This window comes from Erigeron canadensis, chromosome 9 (assembly GCF_010389155.1).
Source record: "Erigeron canadensis isolate Cc75 chromosome 9, C_canadensis_v1, whole genome shotgun sequence".
Taxonomy (NCBI): Eukaryota; Viridiplantae; Streptophyta; class Magnoliopsida; order Asterales; family Asteraceae; genus Erigeron; species Erigeron canadensis.
Genome location: NC_057769.1, coordinates 32939293 through 32955998, shown reverse-complemented (window position 1 = coordinate 32955998; position 16706 = coordinate 32939293). Strand labels below are relative to the sequence as shown.

Below are 16706 nucleotides of genomic sequence, written 5' to 3'. Positions count from 1 at the left end.
TGCTTTTGTTAGTTGTTACATGACTATTCTTATTCTAGTTTCTAGTTACAATATTACTACTGTAATAAATAATCTATAATATAACTAAAAAAAAGAATTGGGTATACTTGGCACCCCAAATTTTTCTCATTTAGCCTAATACTCCATTATTATTAATTATCTATTTTTTTATATTTATTTAATAAAAATGACCGACCATTAATAAAAAAATCTTATAAAAAATCTTTATTATTATTATTATTATCTATATATATACCACCTAGAAAAAATCCTCACATATTCTCAAACCTAAGAAAAAACCTACGGCAAAAAAAAAAACAAACTACGATCGACTACCAAAAACGTTTTTTTGATTTATATACTTTATTCATATTTAATCATTATTATTCAACATTGAATTCTTATATTATTGATAATATTATCTTTTGTAATATTTATATGGAGTTAATTTTCATATATTTCTTCTTTAGCTTTCGTATTAATTAAGTTGTGATATTGATCATACACTTTTTGTTTCTCTTTTTATTTAACTAAAGTTAGAAAAAAGGGTAAACTGCAATCAATATTTATATAGAGTTAATTTTCATATGTTTCTTCTTTAACTTTCAAATTGATTAAGTAGTGATATTGATCATACACTTTTTGTTTCTCTTTTTATTTAACTAAAATTGAAAAAAAAAAAAAAAACTGGAATCAATATTTATATTAAGTTAATTTTCATATGTTTTTTCTTCGGCTTTCGTATTTATTTAGTTGTGATATTGGTCATACATATCTTGAGACTAACCGTCCAAACGGATCTGAGCACTAGTAAATTGTATGAACTTATATCGTAGGTTCGAGTCCTGTCATTCCTACATATTCGGGCAGTCAGAAGAGAAAATAGTAACCACTTTAAGTGTAGTATCAAATTATATGGACAAATTTCATCTGATAAATTTACACATGAACATCTTTTCATAGTTTTAGAAACCTTCGCACTATAGTAGTATAGCATATAAACAAAAAGTTTGTAACACTTTCTTAAAGAGACAGACCCAAGTGAGATGGGACCATCAAAAAAAGATTCCAGCCATAAATTGGGAAAAACTTTCCAAATTGATCAACGAGTGAATCAACAGTCCCTTTCCTTGCCTTTGCTATTGCAACAATGAACATGATAGAATACCAGAAAGTTGTCCCAAAAGGTTGTAAACTACGTTCACGTTCTCATATAGCAATTCTAATAAGACAACGACTAACGCTAAATGGGAAGGATTGAGATGGGTAGCAAACAAGTACGTTGGAAGAATGTCGAACGTTCAATGGTAGAGTGAGACAAATAGCAAATTAACAGAATGGAAGAAATAGTAACTTGCCAGATTGTAGATAACAAAATCACCAAAGCAAGCAAAAGCATTGCCTTAAAAAGTTGGATTGTGTTCTTCTGTATAATTGTGTAATCACAAGTAAAAAAAAAACGGTAGATTGATAGTAACCGTTTGATCCCATGTACCGAATTGGTACCCACATAACCCCCAACAGGGATAATGTCAAGGTAATTCAACCACTTAAATTCAATTCTGCCTCTGGCAAGATTCGAACCCAGGTTGCTCCTAGAATGTAACAGCTGGTGGTCAGCTCTTCGTGGTTTAATCACAAGTAAGATTATAAAAATAGACAGACACTAGGACATTCCATCCGAAAAGATATAGACAAAATTTGATGATATTTCAGACTAGACTAGGCCGTAGCATGCATTATAAAGTCACGCCATCTTGTCTGGCATCTTCGACACACACCACAATCGGTACAAGTGTAGCAAGCCTTCAAACAAGACTCGATTAATCTTGAAGCTTTGTAACAAATCTCCTTGCAATACTCTATGGGTAATACATAAAATAGTAACTTTAATCTAAAATGGAATTTTACAACATGGAATGATGTGTTGTATGTACCTTGTGATGCTTATTTACCCTTTACATTATGCGACAATCAACTCCCATGTGAATATCTATTATACTTTTCTTTAGGTTATCTCATATGTAACAACTAACAGGTTATCAGAATCATGCATACAGTTTTGGCTTTAATTGCTCATGTCACGTACTCTATACTCTGAAAGTAGTTTAAGCAGATTTTAAAAAAGTTAAAATAGGTAGCGCAAAGCGTAAAATAGAGGCTTTAAACTGAGCCATGAATAGAAACAAATATACATCAAACATTCCAACAAGCAAACACAAGGATAAAAACAGATCATTTGTGGTGTAACAGTAAAACCATCATCAAAAAGCATCAATTATAGTGGAAAATGACACGTATTTTCTATTAACTTTTTTTTCATAGCAAAGAAGAGACTCGTTTACCCCAATTAAAAGGGTGAGTCGAATTTTCAAATTACAAAGGGTACCCATATCGTCTAATATCTCGTGTGAAGAAAGGATGTCGTAAAGCTTCCCTAGCTTTGAGTCGCTCTGACGGGTCAAATCGCAGTAGCCCCTGCAAGAGGTCGATCAACACCCCAGCAGAGTGATCCACATGCTGCATTACCAAGTTCTGCAATTGAAAAAAGCAGTTTTAAAAAGTAAAAACTGTGCCGAAGATACATTACTTCTAACAGATATATAACCCTTTCGCAACATTGACAGTTACAGTTTGAAATAAGCATATTCTAGAATCAAAGATATTATGAGCAATTTTCCTCGCAGGTTCTGATGAAATATATTATGAGCAGGCTATTTTCTCCCCACAATTTTAAGATTCATGTTCCTGAATATCCAGGTTTTTATGATAGATAGACTATTTTTCTCCCCGCGAGCTTTACTTCTCTTCAAAAGTTGAAGTTTAACATTGGATTCTTTCTCTTTGGTTGTCATGAGTAGTATTGTAACAGGAAATCAGGAACAGGCGTATTGACATATAACGAAAACTACACATTGGCATGCATATAGTCGCTAACCTAACTCCTAACACGTTTATATAATTTTAATTCTAACTGTTTCTAGCTCTTATATGTCACATATAGTCCTTCACATGTAGCACCTTTAACCTTTACTTGGACTAGCCTACACTTTTAACACCACATATACGTAATTAGTACTTCAAAGACCATAAAAAAAGAGACCCAAGACTTTCAAAAAAAATCTGTACACTTAAATACCTGCAGGCGTGGAAGTTTCCACACTGCCCTCATACTTTCTCTTGAGGTTGCACCCTCAGGCCAGTCTAATCTTGCATCTCTTCTAAAATATTTTTCAGACCGACGACTGCAAAGGTTCAGATTTGTGTAAGAGTGTTTGTCTGCATCCATGGAACTAAAGACAAGATAAACAGAATATCTTACTCGGCTCTCATAATCATATGTGGAGGAAGAGGCCCTAGAACTCTCTCCATCATGGCAAGATGTTCCATATTCTCGTGAGTCTGGAATAAAGCCTCACCCTATTTGCAAATGAACATATAAAAGACAAAGCCATTAGAAAGGTTTATATTTAAAACATACCTCCACAATAAGAGAAAGCAATGGCAAGGTTTCCACTTAAATATTGGTCAAAAAAAAAAAAAATTGCTACCATAACATCAGAAACAGTATGGAAAAGTTAATGGCATGTTCAGCAGCCACTCTGGCAATCTGGTTGGAGGGTTGAACAATGGGTGTAAAAAGATTCAGACCAAAATGGGTTATATTTACAATTGGTAATGTCAAAAAGGTTTAGGTTGACTCGAAAACATGATGTCCATGCAACATTGTTTTTTTGTAAATAATTAGTGCGTTTAACAATAACCTGAATATTTGGATAAAGCAAGTTAGAAGATTAAATACATTTTGGGTCACTTCTGAACCATTATACTCATCTTTTTTACCCAGGTATCTGACCCGCTTTGTGGGTCGACTAATTCTAAGAGACCACCCGCTTTGCAGGTAGGGCAGAGCCGTCATGGGTGAACCTTCGTGGCCATCTTTTTGCTTCTAGAATTCGAACTTGGTACCTCTACGTATTTTCACCCTTAGAAACCAAGATTTTACCACTACACTACCACCCTTGTGGCTGCCATTACACTCGTTTCCATTCTCTACTGTTTGGTTTTGTCCATTTGACCCATTACATATAATACAAACATAAGTAAATGGGTTCATTTTGACACCTCTACCAGAAAAGTTAAATAATTACATAATACAAGAAATACAATTTTAACTTACAGAGCAAAGTTCAACAAGTATGCAACCCACACTCCACAAATCACATGCATAGTTCCATCCAAGACCTATGTACAAAAATCATATAACTCAAATGAGAAACAACATCACTAATGAAAGCGCATAGGGTAAAGTAGACTGCACTTACCCAATATAACCTCTGGGGCCCGATAATGACGGGTTGAAACAACATAGCTGTGATCTTGGTGTTCGAATGTTGTACTCCCAAAATCAATGAGCTTAATAGCACTCGTTTTAGGCAAATTCTTGAAGTAAGAACCTTCCTTTCCAGACCGAGAGAGAAACTTGATTACAGACAAAATAGCAGCCATCAGAAGTTTTATACATAAGCAAACAACAAAATAACCTTAGCATAATAATTGCTAAACTGCTAATATTCAGGTGAAGGAAATAAAATCATTATTTCCAAGTAGGACCTACTGAACTACATAAAAGATGCATGCAGCTTTTAAGAAGAAAACAAAAAAAGCATGCATCCATAGGTTGTCTATCATCATCAACATGCATGCATAAGCGGTCCATGTAGAGGACCTTAATGAGAAAATTTTAAAATTTTATTAGCAAGGCAATGACCATGCTCTACCAATGAGCAAACACTCATATCTCAGACACAGTTCCAAAATTTCGAATAACTCGTATATTTATCATACCATACCTTATAATCCGGCACCTTGATATACTCTGATGAAACCAGAAGAATGTTTTCTGGTTTTAGATCGGTATGTATAAGGCGTAGATCATGCATAACTACAAGGAAAAGATGCAGTGCAAATTAGACAACCAGAAGAGAAAAGGTTGATCATGCCACTGATAGATGGAACCAACAACAAGAAACATAACACGACAAAAATTCACTATTAAAGGTGATATGAGTATCTAAATAGCATAAGGATGTAAAATAGACGCAACTCGCATGTAAAAATATAGAAAGAATATAGTCATATACATAAAACAAAAAACAGTAATGGTACAAGTTTTTGCACACACATGCCACAGATTCCAAAAGTTGTCTTCCAAACTCCCGAACAAGATCAATGGGAAATGAACGGTAGTTGTTTTTGCGAAGAAAATCGTATAAGCTTGGACCAAGCTTCTCAAAAACCTGTTAAGACCATTTAAACCGATCCGCAAGTTTTTAACTCACAGGAAATCCAAGCATGACATAACGCCATTTCCATTGCAAATTAGACAAATTTCAAACACCATTGAATACTTACAATACAAATATGATTACGATAGTCAAACCAATTCCGTATTTGCACACAACTGCAAAAATAAAACCGCTTACACCACCATCACTTTAATTTCTACAACCAACAATCTAAAAGAAAAGAAAGAGGTACATACCGTGAGCCACCAATATCATGCCGTGCAAGCTTCTGTAACACATCAATCTCAATCATAGCAGCTTCACGATACTTGCTTATTGAACGAACTATTTTAATTGCTACAGGTTCTTTCTTTTCATTGTCTAAACACTCCAAAACTTGCCCAAAAGTACCTATGTTTATTTCAAAGTGAACATTAAACGTTAATCATTACAAGACTAACAAAAATCATGTTTGAAAGATAATTGTAGAATATTTTATTGGAGATGCAGAATACTAGACTATAGCTAACCTTCACCCATTTTACTCAAGATCCTATCTGCAATTAAAAAAACACAAAGCATCATTAACACATGATGTATAGAAATAATTAATCATAGAAAAAAAACTGAAATCCTACAAAAATTACAATTACATAAAAAGTTTATAAGCAGCAACCTGAAAGCTAACCAATTTAAGTTTCAAAAAGTTTCTCTAATTTAAATTCAGCTGCTTTAGTCAGGTTCAAGTAGGAACCAACTTTTTTGAAGTCCTAAAAGGTTTTTCAAATTTCATGCAGAGACGCTTGTGATAACCACATAGATTGTAACACATTAAAAAAAAAAACACAACGGCCATCTAATGGACAACTCTTCCGCTGTTAAAAAAAAAAGACATCTCAATCACAAAGCTAGAATTATTAAGCAACTGCAGTCCACTTACATCGAGGAGTTATATTCTCTCCTATCGCAAACATGTAATGGCCTTCTTTGTCATCCGGTCTCCACGGAGGGGAACCATTGTGCGGTATCCCTTTATAATATATTGAAGAATAAGAAAAAACGGGAACCGCCCCATTCATAAACTCCTGCCTGCAGTATAATGTCGGAAGTACCTGAATTTACAAACAAGCATTTAACACATTAGCATTAACAGACTTCATAACATTACATATAATATAGATCTAACCAATAACCATTGTATGAAAAAAAAAATATACTTCTCCTAAATCAGATTATTTAAAATAAAATCAGCAATAATCTTTTATTTTAATAGATATATTATTTGACAAAAGCAGCTAAAGATAAAAATTAAGCTAATCCGGTTGAAACACTTAAACTCAGTAGTTCAATTCCATGCAGAATTGCAGATCCATAAACCGATCAATTTAATCATTTTAATCCTGATTTTATGCATAATTTTTAATATGTAGAATTTTACAAAAAAATCGATGGAAGTCGATAAATTTAACTAAATAAACATAGCATTAAATCTAAACATAATACTTGTAACATTTGAATCTGTTAAATTATGTGCAGATCTATATATATTCTAAGGAAAGCTAGATATTGATCCTGAGGTCATAACTCATAATGAATCCTAATTTTAATATACATATATATATATATATATATATATATATATATATATATATATATATATATATATTATAAAAAATTTCATGATAATTTGCAAAATCGTATGACATATATCATACCTAATAACAAAATTATAAAAACACAATTAGATTCAACACATTTATTTCATTTTTGTTATATTTAATTCATTTCAATTAAACTTCATTTCATTTAATCTAATATCTTATATACAGATCTAAAAGTCTCATCATTTTACAAATAAATTTAAAAAAAACAAAATTACTCAAAAACTTAAAAAACAAAAATAGCTAGAGTTACAAAAATTAACATAAACTTAATCCAGATATTAAAATTCACAATAATAAACATTTAATAAATTGATAAAAAAAAAATACAAAATTCACTAAAATAAAAAATTGAAAAAAAAACCTTAGGAGGTTGATTAATAAGAGGATCAGAAGGCGGCATATCCCAAGCTAAACGAGGTCGTTTTCTCGGCCTTTTATCCATAATTTTATGTGGAAATTCCATAATTCTCTGTGTCTCCATCACGTTACGCGAATTATCAAATTGATATTTCGATACATATAGATATAGTCATATATAATAAATAATATATAGATATAAATAGATATTTATTGATTGTATGTGAATTTTGTATTGTGAAATTTTTGTAAATGAAGAACCCTAAATTGAGAAAAGGGGGAAAATGGAAAGAGATGATGATCAGGAGGGAAAGTAATTAGGGTTCAGTTAAAATGTTGACCATGGTTAGTTAGTTGTTGGCACGTGATGCGTCTCTTTAGTTGCACGTGACGTGTGTTTCGAGATTTCTTTTTCTTTTTGCTTTTTTCATTTTGATGAAGATATTTTTTTTTAAGGTGAATGGGCTTATTGTGTGTAACTATTGGGCCTGGTTCAAGTGTTTGGAAATGGAATTGGCAATCCATTGCAAATGTGGTCATGTAACGTATTTTACAAGGGTAGTTAAGTTGTTGAAAGTTTAAACCATTTCTTGATGTTATATTTTTGCAAAGTATAGAATGGATTGAGGAATATATTTTTGCATTTCTTGATGTTATCCACACATCAACAATATCTAAATCAAAAAGGTCTTAATTCATCGTGTGTAACATTAAAATGTTATTCACATCTCTCAATATATAATGTGATTATAATAACCAACTGTACAATTAAGTATCACTAAACTTTACTTGCAATCAATGATTTTTTGATTTTAATAACACGAGCAAGTTAGAGTATCAGCTTATTTAAATGCTGTATTCAAGATAATATAAATGGATGTTATCATTTGTAACACATCACATATGCCCTTTAATAATAAGGTACGTATTAAAAACATTTTGATCAAACAAGTAAACAAGGCTTGAAACAATTAGTTAACACATTTGTCTTTTGAGACAGAATTATGGGTTTGATCCTTAATTCTTGCAACACCAGGGGCGAGGAGTTATTTCTTTTAACATCTTGATTAAACCCAAAAAACTCCATTGCTATTTTAATATGGCTCTCATTTGATCCACAAATGCTAAATTGTGTTTAGCAAGAAATGTCACGGTTCTATAAATTCTCTTCAATTAATATACGTCTAAAGAAATCAATATTGTTTAAATCTGAAATTTAAATATCAAATGTTTGAAGAAATACCTAATTGAAATCCTTAATATACCTCATTGGTTCTTAGCTTTAATTTTATGTCCAGTAGTTTTATTAACAGTAACCTTGTGGTGTTATACATGTATTCAAAGTTATTTGTACATCTTACAAAATCAATGTAAGTTTTTGTGTTTGTAATAATTTTCGACCCGGTATTTTATTTTTATAACTTAGGTTTTTGACTAGAACGAATGAACGATATACAACTATTTGAATATCACCATTAGAGAAAATCTAACGTCGACATTTATGATAAGCAAAATTATTTTGTGTTATTTTGCTTGAATAAAAACATGTTGCCAAAGAACGAAACTAACAAAACCCTCACATTACATGCTTAAAAAACTTGTACATTATATATTAAAAATCGCCCATTGATTTTTCTAACAGCAAAATACAAATTTTAATGCACCCAATTAGTTTTTACTGACAACCCTAAGGGCTGTCACTAACAAAACCCTTAGCCAAAAGACTTTTTTATAGTTAGAAAATGTAAAACTGAGTTTTGTAGCTAGAAAATAATAATAACAAAAAAAGGGTCTTCAAAAACTTTATTATGTTTGAGAAAAAAAAGTAAATAGTAATCCGACCCGTTCATAGTGGCAAGGCGCCTTAATTTTGAATATTTTTACAAGAAAAAATTGGCCTCCATTTGTCAAATAAATACACCCCCTCACCGTCTTTTGTAGCCGTTACATCCAAAAACTCAAAACATACCCATTTTCAACCTAACACACACACACAATTTGAATCTATATTTTTTGTCCAGTACTAGGTAAACAGTTTGTTCCTTTTTTCTTTATTTATTATTAATCTTGATTGATTGTTTTTGATATAGTTTTTTTTGTGTGTGTTTGTGTTTTTAGGGTTTATATATATATGGATTATAAAAGAAGTACAAGTTCAATGACTCCGGATCATAGCGGAAAAGTAGGTGTCGGAATGGGGGCTGCCCCGTTGCCGTTTTATACTCCGAGACCAGAACGTAGACGTCCTGTTGATTCGAGAAGTATCGATTGGGGTTCTTCCAATAAAAACGATAAAGATCGCGGTGAAGTTAATATCCAAGTTTTGCTTCGATGCAGGTATTTCATTTTTTACTTATATATACAAATATCTTTTGTTTTATTCTATATACTATTTTGAGGATCTGTCATAATTTATGTAAATTTGTTACATTTTCTTGATGTATTTATTTATTTATTTATTACAGACTTATTTGCTGAAATTTAGTCGGTTTATAGTGTGACTGTTGATTACAAATATGGATTGTTTTAAAAGGTAGATACTTGTGTATACTCGTATGCATTTATTTGGATGTGCCAAATTTGCACGATACAGAATAAAAAGTATCTCACATGTCGCAATTTTTAACTTTGTATGAGAAATTTGGTTCTCATTCCATCAATTTTATTGTTTTTTGTGTGTCATTTATGGGATAAACGAGTTAAGGTAGTGCTAAATCAGTATAGTTGTAAGCGTAGCTATGTATTGTGGATGTTTGAATATCGAGAGCTAATGTTATATCGATAATAACATGACTTTAATTGTATGTATAGGCCGTTAAGTGATGAAGAACAAAAGTGCAATGTACCAAAGGTAATAACTTGTAATGAGCACAAAAGAGAAGTATCGATATTGCAGAATGTTGCTAACAAGCAAGTGGACAAAATGTTTACCTTTGACAAGGTATATCGGTTACCCTTTTGCTACTATAATGATTTTTGTGATTTGAACAGCTAACTTATGCGATCACTTTGCAGGTTTTTGGGCCTAAAGCACAGCAAAGATCAATATATGACCAAGCGATTTTTCCTATTGTAAATGAAGTTCTCGAGGGCTTCAACTGCACGGTCTTTGCATATGGACAGACTGGGACGGGAAAAACATATACCATGGAGGGAGGAATGAGAAATAAGGTAGTTACGAATTTAAGACTATTTTGCATATACCTTGTGACATAGAGACTATTTACTTAAAGTAATCTCATATAAATAGTAATCACATATTAACTTAAGTATTCACATATAGATAGCCTGGCTTTATGCAGATAGTCGGATACCGTATGTCATAGTAAGAGTACACTTTATTTTATTGGCCCTTGTCTACTGATTTACTCACACGTAGATAGTCGGTCACCACTTGTTGTATACTTCTAATGGCATAGTAACAATTTACTTGATTTTATTGTCTTGTTGATTGAGTTACTTTAATTTAAGGGTGGAGAGTTGCCTGCTGAGGCTGGAGTAATTCCAAGAGCAGTTCGGCAAATTTTTGATACATTAGAGGCTCAGAATGCTGATTATAGTATGAAGGTTACTTTCTTGGAACTTTACAATGAAGAAATAGTAGATCTTCTTACCACAGAAGACTACTCCAGATCTTTTGAGGAGAGGCAAAAGAAGCCCATTTCGTTGATGGAAGATGGGAAAGGCTGTGTACTTGTAAGAGGTTTGGAAGAAGAAGCTGTATACAGTGCCAATGATATATATAATCTCTTGGAACGAGGTGCAGCCAAAAGACGAACAGCAGACACCTTATTAAACAAGCGAAGCAGGTAGACTTGTTCGTGTACTTGATTTTCAGTAAAGGTGGCAATATGAGTGAGTCAGACGGGTGGTTGGATAATGGTTCAGAAAATGTCAGGCCACCGACAAACTATATTACTATAACAGTAGTATATAACTTATCTAAATACAAAATTATCAAATTGACAACATTTATCTGTAAGTGGGTCTAAAGTTGCCACCCAGAAGGCCAGAATTTTCATTTCCGTTGTTAGAGATATACTATTTGTTGCTAAGTACAGTTATTTTTTCTTGCAGTCGTTCTCATTCAGTCTTTACAATAACTGTACATATCAAACAAGCAACTATTGGTAGTGAGGAGCTCATTAAATATGGAAAGCTTAATCTTGTTGATTTAGCAGGATCAGAAAATATTTCTCGCTCAGGTGCCCGAGATGTAAGGAAAACTGATGAATCGTATTATCACTAGAAAAGGCTTACATTCTACATTCTTTTATTGATATTGATGAAAATAGAATTTTTCTCTATTGTAGGGTAGAGCACGGGAAGCTGGGGAAATAAACAAGAGCTTGCTCACATTGGGCCGCGTCATTAATGCACTGGTTGAACATTCTGGTCATGTGCCTTATAGGTTTGTGTTGATGATATTTCTGATAACTTTTTTAGCACTAAACTAATACCTGGCATAAAGAAACTACTCCTTCATGAAGCACATTCGTCTAGGTAGCCAGATGGGTGGGTAACACGGGTTAAATAATGGATTAGCAGGTCGATCTGTTCATATGTAAATAGATCGAAGTTACCACCACACATACTTGTCCTGCTTTTGCTAACTTTTCTGTATGTTGCAACGCGCAGGGATAGTAAGCTGACAAGGCTGCTAAGGGATTCACTTGGTGGAAAGACCAAAACTTGCATCATTGCAACGGTTTCTCCATCTGCTCATTGTCTAGAAGAAACATTGAGCACTCTAGATTATGCACACCGTGCTAAAAACATCAAGAACAAGCCAGAGGTCAGTTTGGATAACATCTATTGTCTCAATTTTGTTTACATTATTATGTATATATAACCTTACCTGAATTTCAATCAATATATATTATTGCAGGCAAATCAGAAGATGTCCAAAGCTATGCTGCTCAAAGATATGTATTTGGAAATTGAGAAAATGAAACAAGGTTTGACAATTGATTCATACTGGTATAATGATAATATTCGTGATTAAGAATTCTGGTAAGGCTACATATGAATATTTTTTGTATTCAATCTAAGCAGATCTTCGAGCAGCTAGGGAAAAGAATGGTGTCTATATTCCACATGAAAGATTTGCACAGGATGAAGCTGAAAAGAAGGTATGTGCCTATGGAAGCCTTAAAACACGTTACCTTTTTGCTCGTTGTAAATTTGTTGAATAACTTTCCACATTATGATAAATGATAAAATAGAAGCATTTGAGACACATTGGACGCACTCACAGTTTTGCTTATAGAAGCAAAAAGCCTTGATTACTCAATTTCCCATATGCTTAAACATTGCATCTATCCCTTAAGGAATTTCCTTCTTAAACCTGCCTTACATTTCATTACCAAAGTTCATGGTCAAAAGTATCTTTTATCTAGACGAGGCAAGTTAATGATTTTATCTCCTTTACAGTTGAAGAATGAAAAGATAGAGCAACTGGAGATTGATCTAAACATCAGTGATAAGGTACCAGTAGTTCTTTCTTCTGTCTTATTGCTCACATGTCACAGGGTCGCAACAGTAGTGGGTCAGACGATATTTGGTATGCCCTAATGGGCTGGGTCAGGTTGATCTGGGATTTTTTCTGTACATATGACTAAATATAAAGTATTTTAGTTATAATTTAGTTTTTGAATACAATGTTGTTGTAAATTTTATGGATTCAAAATACAAGATGATTTGACCAGTTTACCCCATTTGGCCCGTGACATTAAGGGTAATGGGGGGAACCCTAGCCCCGGTAATTTATATCCGGTACTCCATTAGAGATATAATATACCTGAATCAACCTATTTTAACTAAATGGGTAAAACTTGCCACTTACAGCTTGTTGTATCACACAAGATAGGCCTAAGACAACAATCAAATTCAATAACTTCTATACTTTTGTGTGATACTAAATGCATTACTGATCAATGAATATCGTTTTTGAATGCAGGAAGTAAATAGATATCGTGAGCTCTACGAAAGTGAACAAGAAAAGAGGTTGAATTTGGAAAGTGATCTTAAAGATTGCAAGGTATGCAACAAGTTGTGAACTCATGGACATAAACATAATCTGTAGTGTCTTATAACCTTTGTATTTCAGGCAAATTTGGAAAACAGTAACAAGGCGTTGTTAGATATTCAAGAAAAACATAGGGAAGTTGTGTTAGTGTTGAAGAAAAAAGAACATTTCATCTCCAAACTTCTGGATTCAGGTGAAACATAAATCAATACTCTTTTCTACCCCAAGTTGATACATTCTGAAAATTTCAAAACCTTTTCGTGTATACAGAAAATTGTCTAGTTGATCATGCAAAAGGTCTGCGGAACAAACTACAAGATGCATCTGAGGACATGACAGTATTGTTCTCCAAAATTGGTATACGCTTTCTTCTGTGAAGTTATCTTATCCTGCAGAAGTGGCCATTTTGATCCCTTTAACATGCGATTTTGGGTCAAAGGTCAAATGGGTCAAACCTGCTAAAAACATCTTGTTAAGTAATAACGAGTAACAAAGATAAATGTTGTGTATAGATCACAAGAGCAAGTTGGAAGTAGAAAACAATGGGCTTCTTTTGTCATTTGGTTGTCAACTAGATCACAACTTAAAAGACCTGCAGGAAGTTGTTTTCAGCTCAGTTTCACAACAGCAACAGCAAATGAGATGCATGGATGAACATATCTCTTTGTTTCTTGATAGTAAACATGAAGTAAGAAATTGGCTTCGTGGTTATCAACTTATATTTGAACTTTAATTTCTACAAATTCACCGCTGATATACCCTTCAAATTATTATCCAGAAAACGCAAGTTTTGGAATCAAGGATCAAGAACATAACAGACACATACACTTCAGGCATGACGGCATTGAAGGAGCTGGTTGACTCACTACAACTAAAAAATTCTTTCGACTTGGTCCATATAAAATCCCGAATATCAGAGCATATCATTGAAGTTGAGAATGTATGTAATATATTTTACGAACTCATTTTCTTCCAGGCGTATAATTAAACTAAGGATTCTAATAATGGCAAATGTTAGCAATATTTCGAGTAACATGAAATCGTTTTTGAATGCTTAGCTGATTGCTAATGGTCTATATGCAGATTTTTGCGAAAGCTGTTATGGAGGCAAAGAATGCCACTAGTGATATTCAGAACTCTATTGCTGAACAGAAGCAAATGCTGATCTTTTCTGCTCAGCAACATGACGAGGTTGGAGTCCTTATTTCTATACTTTTATTTTCTTGTAGAAAGGTCGTGTTACATTCTGAGGTAGTTAATTTTCTATAAACTGTGGGTGAGTTTTGATCTGCTTTCTTTTAACTACTTGTTTAACCACTTGACCCCGGTAAAGACGATATTATTTTTTGGTCTTATCTTTTTGATTGTATAGGGACTACATAGAAGTTTGGTGTCAGCACACGAAATCTCAATGGCAACAATTGAATCCTTTAGGAACCTCAGACAACAAGCTACCAAACTCATGGCAACTCTTGAAGAAAATCATATAACTAGATCTCATCAGCTAACATCATTTGAGAAGACATTCAAGGTCATGAAGCAAAAAATTTGATAAGCCATGGAATAGTAAATCTGTATAATGCGAAGACGCTAAAGGACCTAACAATCTTAATTTTCTGTTTCTCAGGAAGATGCAGCTAGAGAAGAACAGTTGGCAATAGAAAACATTTCAGCAATCTTAAGGAACTTGACGGCAAAACAAACTTCAAGGGTGAGCTGGATTTTTTTTTTCTATTCTATATCATGGGCAATAGTTAATCCTATACGGACCTTTGTTGACTTCACTTTTATGATTAGGTTTCTGAGGCATCACAAAATATTCATGACATGAGTTCACAATATAACACAATGTTGCTGCAAGACGTGTCAAACGTTATTCAAGTGTCGGAAGATGGAACCGTTGAGATGAAAGAATATTTTGAAAAGGCAAAAACTCATTTTACCGAAGATATGTTTGTTTCAACTGAAAACCGGGCACTTGTGGAGAATTGCCTCGAGGAATGGTAAGAACTATCATGGTAACTATCACACAGTCAACATGATTTATAGTAGGCACTGATTTTTTCTTTCCACATGCAGTACAAACAAGGTCGAGAAATCTTTAGGACATTGGAATAACACAAAGTTTGCTATTAATCGCCTTAATGAGAGCAATATGGAAGAGACGGAATCGTTTATAAGGTACCATACATAAATATTCACACACACTAAGCAGGAAATATTTTCTTCTTGCATGCTCTTAATCTCTTAATCTTTTGTTACAGAGAAACTATACTCGTAAATAATCTCAGAAGTGAAGAAATTGCTGCAACACATGTGTCCGTGGATGCAAAGTTCCAATTGGAAACTAGTGATTTGAAATCATCTGTCAATGGTAATGTTAACTACTATCATAATAAATCTCTTTATGTACATAATTTATGAACCATAACCAATTTGGCAATTTGTATGGCAACTAGATTCGTTGATGTTGGACCAAGAAATGAAAAGGGAATTCGACTCCATATCGAAGATATGCACGGATCATCTGACATCCTTAAAAGACAAGCACAGTGACAGAACGAGAAGTATGTTAAACCAAGCCGAGTGCTTAAAGAAAGACTATCGGGTAAGCTTCTGTCAGTGAAAAGTATATCTTTTACTAATTAAAACTTTTAACTATCGTGTACTAAGTAAATACTTTGAAAATTATGTGTGATGACAATTGTATAACAGGTTGATCACGATTCCAGTCCAATAAAACATGAGATAGATGTGCCTAGCTTGACATCCATAGAAGCAATGCGAACACCTGCCTTTGAGGGTCTTTTAGCAGCAACAGAAATTGCTTCTGAAAACAGACAAATATATGTGGAACATGGAAGTAAAGCGAAGAATCATCAACGATTAAGCTCCGGATCTCCAAACAGAAGTCCTTTCACAGATGTAAACTAAATTTTGGATTAACGATATTGATATTGATATATATAGAAGTTACTCAAGTAAGAGAGCTTCAACATTCATGTAATGTTACATGCTCTTATATCTTGTGCCCTATATGCAACTTAAGATTGGTGAAGTCCAAAACTCTCTCATCTACCGATGAGCATGAATGTTGTAACTTCATTAAGCAATATAAGTTTTGGTTGTTGTATTGAAAGATCAATTTTATGTTTGCCAACTTAACTTAATCTTGTGATCATAAATGTCTCAAAACGGATGGGTTGGGTTGACCTGCTGGCAACTTTATTATTCCAAAAGTTTCATATATGGGATTTTAAGAAGTCATAAGCATTTTTAGTAGACAAATTGAGACTGTTTGAACATCAAGAAAAAATGTATCATGTGTATATCCGCTTTCGTGTAAACTCAGAGGGACAACATTCTTTG

General features: G+C 33.2%; 2 protein-coding genes across 2 annotated transcripts; one reads left to right on the top strand and one right to left on the bottom strand.

The window, feature by feature from the left end:
• Nucleotides 1-2238: 2238 nt before the first annotated feature.
• Nucleotides 2239-7579, bottom strand: LOC122582239 (serine/threonine-protein kinase AFC1). The gene is made up of 12 exons (XM_043754606.1): nucleotides 7314-7579; nucleotides 6229-6400; nucleotides 5819-5845; nucleotides 5546-5699; nucleotides 5416-5464; nucleotides 5186-5300; nucleotides 4854-4945; nucleotides 4326-4482; nucleotides 4181-4245; nucleotides 3323-3420; nucleotides 3140-3245; nucleotides 2239-2535 (listed from the first exon to the last, which is right to left on the bottom strand). The coding sequence occupies exons 1-12, from the start codon at nucleotides 7431-7433 to the stop codon at nucleotides 2377-2379; spliced, it is 1314 nt and encodes a 437-aa protein (XP_043610541.1). The 5' UTR covers nucleotides 7434-7579; the 3' UTR covers nucleotides 2239-2376.
• Nucleotides 7580-9267: 1688 nt separating this feature from the next.
• Nucleotides 9268-16296, top strand: LOC122582164 (kinesin-like protein KIN-5B). The gene is made up of 24 exons (XM_043754522.1): nucleotides 9268-9336; nucleotides 9428-9646; nucleotides 10121-10250; nucleotides 10325-10480; nucleotides 10781-11118; nucleotides 11387-11525; nucleotides 11623-11720; nucleotides 11948-12104; nucleotides 12198-12267; nucleotides 12365-12441; nucleotides 12743-12796; nucleotides 13269-13349; nucleotides 13419-13530; nucleotides 13608-13694; nucleotides 13850-14025; nucleotides 14116-14277; nucleotides 14421-14528; nucleotides 14710-14868; nucleotides 14965-15048; nucleotides 15135-15340; nucleotides 15417-15518; nucleotides 15602-15711; nucleotides 15797-15945; nucleotides 16053-16296. Exons 2-24 carry the CDS (start codon nucleotides 9441-9443, stop codon nucleotides 16269-16271), a joined length of 3180 nt encoding a protein of 1059 aa, XP_043610457.1. The 5' UTR covers nucleotides 9268-9336; nucleotides 9428-9440; the 3' UTR covers nucleotides 16272-16296.
• The last annotated feature ends 410 nt before the right edge of the window (nucleotides 16297-16706 follow it).